We start from the raw sequence: 9,501 nt of genomic DNA on the forward strand, positions 1-9,501 counted from the left end.
GACCTGAAATGCTGTGATTTTCTTTCCAGGAACTTCCGCTGTGACTGTGGAAATAGCAAGTTCAAAAATCTGCAGTGCAAGTTACTCCCAGTAAGTTCAGACACAGTTTCCTACATACAGAATCAAAATAACAGTCTTGGGAGGCTGGAGCCTTGCCTCAGCCAGTGCTGACTCATGCGATGCCTCTGCTTTTCCCAGCACGTTAAACGAGGTGGGAGTATTACAGCAGGAAATAAAGCTGTTGAGGGACAGCTGCAGGGAGGGAGGAGAAAGAATGTTTGATCCTTGTTGTCCGTGAGTGCAGCAGTTCTGCATCTGTGGCCAGTGTAATGCCAGAAACCAATTGTGGTGCCTGCACTAACACATCTCCTTAGCCTCAAGCTGGCTTCAGGAGAACCTCTTGGGGTGCAGTTTTGCCGTTGCTTTAAGGAAATTTATGGTTCGTTGCTGTCAGAGATGCAGATCCCTCCCCTTCGTGGTGGCATTGGTGCCCTAATCTTTTTTGATAGGTTGTCATCAGATCCTACTGATGGGATCGTGTTTCGCTCTGTGCTTTCATGCTTGGTGGGAATTTTGGACTTGTCAGGCAGTTGTTAATCTTCTGGGAAGGAGCAGCAGGAAGCTGCTGGGCTTGCCTGCAGTGTCGCTCACAGTCTACATGTAGGAGCAGCAGGTGGTTTTGTGTATGCCCCATTTGTTCTGGCAGAATTGGGATGGATCCAGAGCCTGTCAGCCCAGGGCTACAGTCCAGGGATCCCTACAGAGACACCTGTGACAATTTTAAGATGTTACTTACATTGATTTGAGTCAATGAAATGGATCACATGGTTGTTCCTCTTCCTTCAGTTCAGTGCAAAATCAATTGTACAGGTTCATTAATCTGGCTGACTCCGTGGGTGCCGGGTGCTGGCATCGTCCGTTCTTCCTCTCTCAGAATAGTGGCAGAAAATGTTTTGTAGTAACATCATAAATGGTCACAGCTGTTTCTGCAGGGGCCAGCGGTGGCCTTGGGCTGCAGCTCTCTGCAGTTCTGAAGCTCTCTGGCCACAACTGTTTTGTTTTTTTTTTTAATGGGATTACCTGTAATTGAATTTCATTCACTGTGTTTTGTGATTTGGATAATCCTCTCCTGTGGAGAGAGGCTTATGTGACATTAATTTAGTGGAAGCTTAGTGGTAAGATTAAACAAAGTTGGGTTTGGATCACAATCTGGATTTTTTTGTTTGTTTTAAAGGAAGAGAAGGAGCACAGTAAATGTACAGGCATTGCTATAACGGAGGCAGGCAGGTTTTAGATGAGCAGTATCTTAGCAAACACCCCAGTTGCCATTTGTTACAAAAGTGAAAAGACTGTTTTTCCCCTTTTCTGTTGACCTTCAGTATTCCTCATGTGCCCTGTCTGCTGCTTCCTGTTTAGCACAGTTGTCTGGATAATATATTTCTTTTTGGCTCTTCAGGCTGATGAGTGCAATGATTGCTTTTAGGAACTGGAGTAGAACAGGAATTGGGTTTTCCTGGATTATACATATTTTCTTTTTTTTGTTTTTCACTTCATTGTCTACTGAGCCATTTTTTCCTTTCCTCCTAGGAAAAGGGCAAGGTCAATTCAGGAAATAAGTATAATGACAATTTCTATGGATTATACTGTACTTGTAAAAGACCTTATCCTGATCCTGAAGATGAGGTAAGAAATAAAAAAACAGTAGTAATAGTATATAGATTATATTTATGCAAAAGATTGTGCAAAGGGTAGTTGCTGAGCTGCTTTACAGGGAAGATCCCACTTTAAGAGATCATCTGTTCCTTATTGCTTTTGCCTGTCATGTGCTGTATAAAATAATTGCTTTATCAGATTTTTTTAAACCATAGAATATGTTTATGCCTTAAAGGCAGACCAGGAGGACAAACCATCACTTGGACAGAACGCTGCTGCAGTCCTCTCTGCTTTCCTCTCTAGAGCTGCCTGGAGGTGGTGGGTTTCTCATCATCTTGATAAATGCGGCAAGTGCAGAGAAAATACGTCGCACACACTAGGAGAGATGACAGTCTGGTTCCTCCTGCCTGCAGCAGTGTTCTGACAAGGCTTTGGGGGTGGGAGAGGCTGGCCTGGAGCACCTGCTTTCACTTCCTTCGCAGTAGTCAGAACACTTTTTCTCTGTCTGAAATACTAAAATACACCACTTGGTTTGCACACACACTGTTGTTTGCAATCATAGGAGTCAGGTGTTTTGAAGAATAAGGAAGACACAAGTCTTTCAAATAGAAAAAAGTATTTTATCAACTCATCCCTCTGGAGTTCAGAGATAGCTAAACATTTCTAAAGAAATCATTAATAATTCTTTCACAGCAAAGCAGTTTGTACAGTACGGCACTGTGGACAGTTGAGTTAGGATTCTGGCATTCCTATATAAACCTGATGGAGTAATGAATATCAGTATCTCTTTGCTAAGCTGCCTGTTCATGCATACCTGGTTACAGGGAGAGAGACACCAGTAGTGTCTTAACTTTTATCAGCTCTTTTATGTAAGAATATCTTGCTCTACTGGGAAAACTAATTTTGTAATAATCAATGGGAATTTCCACAGTCTTGATAATACGACAAATTCCGCACGCTGTTGAACTTCAGGGGAACAAACTGACTAATGAAGCAGTAATTCCTTATTAACAGCAGCTCCTTGTGGGTGGGTGAAGAGGGAGGTGTGATGCACTGGAGCAGGCTTTGCATAATACTGCAGTTTGAGGCTTGTGAAAGATTCTGGAGGTTGCTACTGATGCTAATAATGTGACCGTTCCTCTAGATTCCAGATGAGATGATCCAATGCATAGTTTGTGAAGACTGGTTCCATGGAAGGGTAAGGAAACTAAGTGGCAGAATTGCCATTTGCACAGAAATAAGTTAGTGTCGGTTAAGTGTGTGTGATTATTCTCCCTTGGAAACGTTTGCTGTAGCTCTCAAAAGATTATAGCATGAATTCTAGGGTATTTCTTTTCATCTTATGCAAAGGAACATTGAAAGTTTAATCTTGTGCTGCTGTCTGCTCCAATCCAAAAAAACCCAGGAAAGAGTCATACCTTTTTGGAGGACTCTGCTGCAGAATAAAATAACTTTATAACTGTCATCTCTTTAATTGGAAAATTCTAACTACTAGAATGGGTGAGAAAAAGATTCTTACTGAGGCACATCATTATCATCTACCTGAATAGTTCTTCCCTCAGAAGAATGCTTTTAAAACTGTAATTCTTTTAACCAGCAAGGAACAAACTGCACAATTGGTTTCTGATTATGAACTTCGGGGAAATCTTTTAAAAGCAGCTCAGAGCTTCAGTGAGTGCCCTACTTAACATGTCAGCATTAAGGATTAGGCCTCTTGTGCCTTGAAGGGCATGAGTGAAGTTCCATGTTTGAAGTTGCAGCATCAAAGAATTAAAAAAAAGATGGTTGGCTTCAGTTATGGGTTCTTTAGATAAACTATAGGATTCTTTTGTATAAGTGTGCGTATGAAGAATGTTATGTTGCATACTGAGAGCTTTGCAACAGTGCAACAGGTCAAAAGAAAGCTGATAAATGTTTTTTTTAATTGCCTAAATAGTTCTCACCAGTTCATGGAGAGCTTTTGGACCTAATTCTTCTCAAGTTCAGTATGAAGACTTACAATCTCCTACACCTAAGGAAGTAATCAGAAGTTATTTAGAAGTTTAAATGTGCAGTGTGCAATAAGTATCTTCACCTGTCCTATGTTTAGGACAGTTTAGAAGAATAACATTTAGAAATGGGATAAAGATAGGACTGAGATTTCTGGGCATGCAGGAGGCATAAAATGCTGTAGACAAAGAGAATTATTTCAGTTTTCCCCTGTAATTTATATCTGCTCTTTCCAGTCTTTAAGTTATACTGATAACCATTGTAGGAGGTTAGCAGGAGTGCATGCTTGTGCTGAAAATATGATGACATTTGATGTTTAAAGCTAGAATTGAGCCTGTTAATTTGCAGCGAGCGTTTCATTTCTGCGTGCTTCTTTCTGTTTGATAGCATCTTGGTGCAGTTCCCCCTGAAAGCGGAGACTTCCATGAGATGGTGTGCCAAGCCTGCATGAATCACTGCCATTTCCTGTGGGCCTATGCATCACAATTAGCAGGTAAAGAAAACTAAGATATCTGAGTCAGTATTTCGTTAGCATGTATTTCTTGTACTTGGCTGATTAATACTTTTTAAGTGGTTGGAGAAATGACACTCATTACATTGGACAGTCGTGGAATGCGCGAGGCTGCAGTAACTGTTCTCTAAAAACTAAAAAAAAAAAAAAAAGAAGCAGTTCTTGTTCCTAAACCTTAATTCTGTGGTGCTCACTCTTTTATTTATTTTATCAGAGTTATGCTGGCACAGGGATGGATGAAGATTTTATACTTGTCTCAAGGAACTTAATTTCTAAACTCTAAACTTTCAGTTCAGAGAACTGAAGCGCCGTCCTAAGGGAAGCAGTGAGGCAAACAGCTGTCTCAGAGGCTCTGAGCAGCAAAGAGTGAATGACAGAGTGACCTGAAATGAAAGTGTAAAACCTTAATCTGAGGAGAGCTGGGGCTGTGCTCAGGACACATGTTCCCTGCAGTGAAACCAGTCCTCTCTCTGCTCTGTGGCCTCACTGGGATCAGAAGGGTCGATGACTTGATTTCTGTGGAAAGAGCTGGTTTCACGTGGTCTCCTAAATGTTGCTTATATCAACTGGTGATGGATCTCTTATGTGCCAGAAATTTCAGTGGTAATTTTAGGGATTCCGGGCTGGCTTACCTGGAGTTCTCTTCATTCTAATATAAATACAGTACAGAATGGGGGTTTTTGTTTGGTTTTTTGTTTTCTTCCTCCTAACCAGCTGTCACAGGGCACACATTTGAATCGACATCAAAAGGAAGACTTGTTGTAAGTAAGGAAGTGGTTAGTGTTGTTAATCTGTCCTAGAGTTTTGGGGGTGTGTGTCTGGAGAAAATGAAGGACTGACAAAGTGAGCAAAAAAGTGCACAGCAGCTACTGAACCTGACATGGCTATCAAGGGGTATCAGGAAGGACAGGCATCTTAGTACAGAGCTATCTGAAGTCTGATACCCTTTCCCTTCTCTTAGGGCTTAGATTTTGGGAAGCAGAGTATTTTAGAACAGGAGTATGAGAGATGAAGAAGACTATGGTGAAAGAGGGAATGGGTTCTTTGTGTATCTCGGTCTCTGTGTCTTTGGGCAGCTGTAGAATATATCCAGGACCCTGCAGTGTGTGACATGATCTAGGTGCTCTGTGACACTGCACTGTAAAGCAGAGAACGTCTGTGGGTGGCCTGTGTGTTGTCTGGCACGGTATTTTCACTTTCGTGGTTATGTATCTTCCAGTTCCCCCTTTGACCAAAGTGAACTCCTTTGAAGATGAAGGGATTGTCCTGAAGGTTGAGGAAAGTGAAGAGCAGAAAAAAGAAATAAAAAAAGAAAGTGGAGTGGAACACCAGGAAACAAAGGAGGAAAAGCAAAGGGAACAGCTTAATGAACCATCCACTAGCTCTGGCTCTGCTTGTCCAGAGGTAAATCGGACCATCTTTTCTGTCCTGTACATCTTCGTACTGATGATGGGTGAAGTAAAGCCCACCTCTTTCAGTATGGCCTGGTTCCTAGCCTAGTGAAACCAGGACACTGGATGGGTTCAGTGAAGAGGTAAATGCTTTTAGTCTGTTTCCACATTCCTCTTCAGTCACTGATGCTTCAAACGCGTGGTCTCTGTGGAGCACAGCGTAGGCTGTGGAACACACTTGAGGAGTTGGGTGACAGGAGTGTAATGTCTGCTTGCAGATAGGTTACATCCATCCCTTCTTGTCAGCCACCTGCTCCTTACACTGAGGGAACTTCTGAGTTTGCTCTGATATAGGGGTGTTGGGCATTGGAGCTGCATTTGCATGGTATTCCAGCTCTGATTTCTTAAACATTTATGGCTATTGCAGTAAATTTCTACAGAAATTTTCACTGGCAGCTGCTAAAAACACATCAGAATCCTCATGAGGGTGCAACGGTAACATAGGTTGTTTATAAAAATTGTGTCTGAGACAAAAGAAGACTCTTGCCCAAGGAAAATGGCATGCTGGCCAGAAGGGAGCGTGTTTGGAGTGGCATTACAGGGCACTGAACACTCTCATTCTCATTCAGGTAGTTACTAAGATTGAGGAACCAGTCTGCAAGCTGAAAGAACTCCAAAGCAAGCGGTTTTTTAAAAAAGATACTGCCACGTTTTGGCCATCGAACTGGAGAAGCAAATTATGCACCTGTGAAGACTGCTTGGTGTGTATTTTCTCTTCATTGCCATCACTGACCTGGGGGAGGCAGGGAGGAGCTCCCAGAGAATCTTTGAAGGGAAACTTGTAGATAAAATCTGTGTAAATGTTCTTACTCTGCGCACAAACCCCTCCACCCTACATAAAGAAACACGCTGAATTCTTTGGAAGTAACACAGCTCGAAGGAGCTTCTAACCGTTTGTGTTTTCTTTGCTGCTTCCATCCAGTATTGCTTTGGAAGTCGTTATGTCTGAAATGCTGGATTCAAAATTATTTTTGTTGTTGCCATTTGTGATACTGAACACAAAAAAGGATTGGGCAAGAGCATGTCCTCTGAGAAGTTTTGTAATGTAAAGTAAATTTTACTTCATTCTCCAGAAAATGTATTCTGAGCTTGAAGTCCAGTTCCTGACAGATGAATGTGACACTGTCCTGGCTTATGAAAATAAAGGTACCAGTGACCAAGAAACAGAGAGGAGAGATCCTTTAATGGACACCCTGAACAGCATGAACAGAGTCCAGCAAGTGGAACTTATCTGTGGTAAATACAGCTTCTTTTTTAGAACCTGCCTTAACACTTTAAGTCAACAGTTTCCCATAAGAGATCAGTATCAGGTCTTGCAGTGTGGCGTCAAACTGTTCTTGAAATAACGTGTAGAAGAGTGTATGACAGATTGCACACCACAGTCAGGATTATTCCAGAGAAGGTTTGTCCTCTTTGGTCTGTTGTTACAACTCTTAACCTACATCGAGGAGCTAGATGGTGTGGGAACTTTTCCCCTATTTAACATCTTAGATATTGTATTGACGGTAGTTTCTTGTAATGTGAATATTTAAACATTAATTTACTCTTCTGCTGTCTGGCTGGTTTATCTTGCCCTGTTCTGCTGTTCTGGCAGTGCCCTGTTGCCTGGGGGAGTGCCAGCCGGCGTGAAGCCGGGGCGCAGGGCGCTCCCTGGCAGCGCTGCCACAGGGTATATTGACGAGGCAGCGTTGAGGTATTTTAAGACTGGAGCCGTATTTCCCTCCCCTGAGTGAGGGGTTTGCACTCGGGTGAGGACGCTGCCCCGTCCCGAGTTACAGGCCGGCACTTCCCACCGTGACTCCCACGTGCTTTTGCAGTGGGAAGCTGGGAGCAGGGGCAGTCTTGTACAACTGATGTACTAATGTGCTCGCTGAACTTTATACATTTCTCTGGAGATCTCCTGGGCAGATGTTCAGGCTGCACAGGCGAGGCTGGCAAGTTATTAGGCTCCTCACGTTTATCTGGGCTTGCCTTTCTTTTTACTGCTATTATTTATAATCCAGTTCAAAGCTAGATTTGTTCCCTTGGACTTCCAGTAGCAACTAAAATATTAGTATATTATCAACATTCTTCTCATAACAAATCCCTCACTGAAACCAAAACACAGCGCTTTCTAGCTACTAAGACAAAATTAACTCTATCCTAGCAAAAACAGGGCAGTATCAAGTAAATCTCATGAATGACAAGAGGAAGCAGAACAAGTTGTCTTCTTGAGCCTGTGTTAAAGTAAAGCTGGGTATCTTCTCTTGTTTTCTTTCCCTTGCCTTCGCTTCTCCATCCAGAATACAATGATTTAAAGACAGAGCTGACTGACTATCTCAGGAGATTTGCAGATGAGGGAACGGTAAGGCACGATTTGTGGAATTTGTTTGCCAGGAAATGTGTTTTCAAGTACTGTTGAGGAGGGGGTGTTGAATACTATGATGCTGTGTTACTGTATTTCTTTCCTGTCTTGGAGTTGCTGGTACTGCAGTAGAACTTAGAAATCCCTAATTTGATTGCAATTTAAAAGTTGTCTTTCCTTAATGACGTCGTTGATAATGGGGCCCTTAGAGAAATCTGTCTCTAAAGTACTGAGAGCAGTTCTTGCATTTAAATGAAACTTCTGTTGCTCTAGTAAAAGTATTCAGGAATAAAAGCTCTTAACCTTTATGTTATTTCTTAGACTGAATTTAAACCCTTAGAAGAATAAGAACTGACTAAATATTGGCAGTCTTGTCAGTTCTTTTCCTGGAGGAATTTGCATGCTATTATCAATCAGCACATACATTTTGTTGGCTTGTTTGCTAAATTGCCATTCTTGGTTACATTGTAATGAGTCTGAAGTGAGCTAGTGAAAATCTTGCTTTGTGTTAATTTTTCTGATGATAAAAGCAAGTGGTCAAACCTGTTAAAAATACCATCAGGAGCTTCGTTCTCTGTGCTTGTTCTGCCTTTGGAGAGCTCATTTCTCTGTTCGTATTCGCTTATAATAGAATTTGGGCATTAATCATCTCCTTTGGGTACAGCAGGAGCGCTGTTTTGCTCGCTATATCAGAGATTGCAGGGGAGTTGCTTTTATATGCTTTGTGTATTACATGTGGGATGCATGCAAGAAAAAAGAAAAGGGATAATTTAATTGAGTTCTTGTACCACAACTTGGGTTTCATATCGCTTCCCCAGGTGGTTAAGAGAGAAGACATTCAGCACTTCTTTGAAGAGTTTCAGTCACGGAAAAGACGACGGACGAACAGGATGCAGTACTACTGTAGTTAGACTGAGAGGGTTTGGGCCTGAAAGGACAACTGGGAAAACAATTCATTGGCAAACAGAAGAGGCATCTTCAGTATTTGGCTTCTTGTCAAAATTCAGCTGTCCAAGCAACGTCTTCATTTTGTCTCATACTTCCTTTATTTGTAGCGACTGAAACGTGTCCTTAACAACAGGTACATCACGTTTGTGGGGATTTCAGTGCTGATCAGTTTGCATTCCTGTGAAAGCTGGCCTTGTCCCAAGGAGGAGGATGGCTTGTCACAAGAGCAGCGTGCCACTGCGTGTCCCTTTAGCCTTTCAGCTGTTTTCCTGTGGGTGCCTGTGGCTGTGCCTGCACTGAAACTGGGTGGGGTCTCCCTGCCCTCCCTTCCGTGCCGGGCAGCGACTGCGCGCTCGCTGTGCTCTGCAAGACGAGCGCGTTGCTTTCCTGCTTCAAGCAGCTCTGCCTCATCTCTGCGGGGTGCGGTGACTCTAGCAAAGGCTCCCTGAGTAGGTGTCTGTTTACCAGCCAGAGGGAGGCACAGCTCCCAGAAGGGTGAAGCAGGCGCACGTTGTGGTGCCCTGGATGTGGCTGTTGGGTGCAGTGGCATTCTAACGCTTGGGCCATGTCAGGTGAACTCAACAGCACTGTACTCAACAGCACTG

The 9,501-nt window shown here is 42.8% G+C and overlaps 1 protein-coding gene across 1 annotated transcript; it reads left to right on the forward strand.

Moving 5' to 3' along the window:
- Positions 1 to 27: 27 nt before the first annotated feature.
- UBR7 (ubiquitin protein ligase E3 component n-recognin 7) lies at positions 28 to 9,052 on the forward strand (the record flags this gene model as incomplete). Its single annotated transcript, XM_010163002.2, has 9 exons — positions 28 to 90; positions 1,588 to 1,683; positions 2,798 to 2,851; positions 4,030 to 4,135; positions 5,373 to 5,557; positions 6,174 to 6,305; positions 6,678 to 6,840; positions 7,887 to 7,948; positions 8,767 to 9,052. Coding segments are annotated over 9 exons (954 nt in total), but the record flags the coding sequence as incomplete, so codon positions are not given.
- Between the last annotated feature and the right edge of the window lie 449 nt (positions 9,053 to 9,501).

This window comes from Antrostomus carolinensis, unplaced genomic scaffold (assembly GCF_000700745.2).
Source record: "Antrostomus carolinensis isolate BGI_N321 unplaced genomic scaffold, ASM70074v2 scaffold7232, whole genome shotgun sequence".
In the NCBI taxonomy this organism is placed as follows: Eukaryota; Metazoa; Chordata; class Aves; order Caprimulgiformes; family Caprimulgidae; genus Antrostomus; species Antrostomus carolinensis.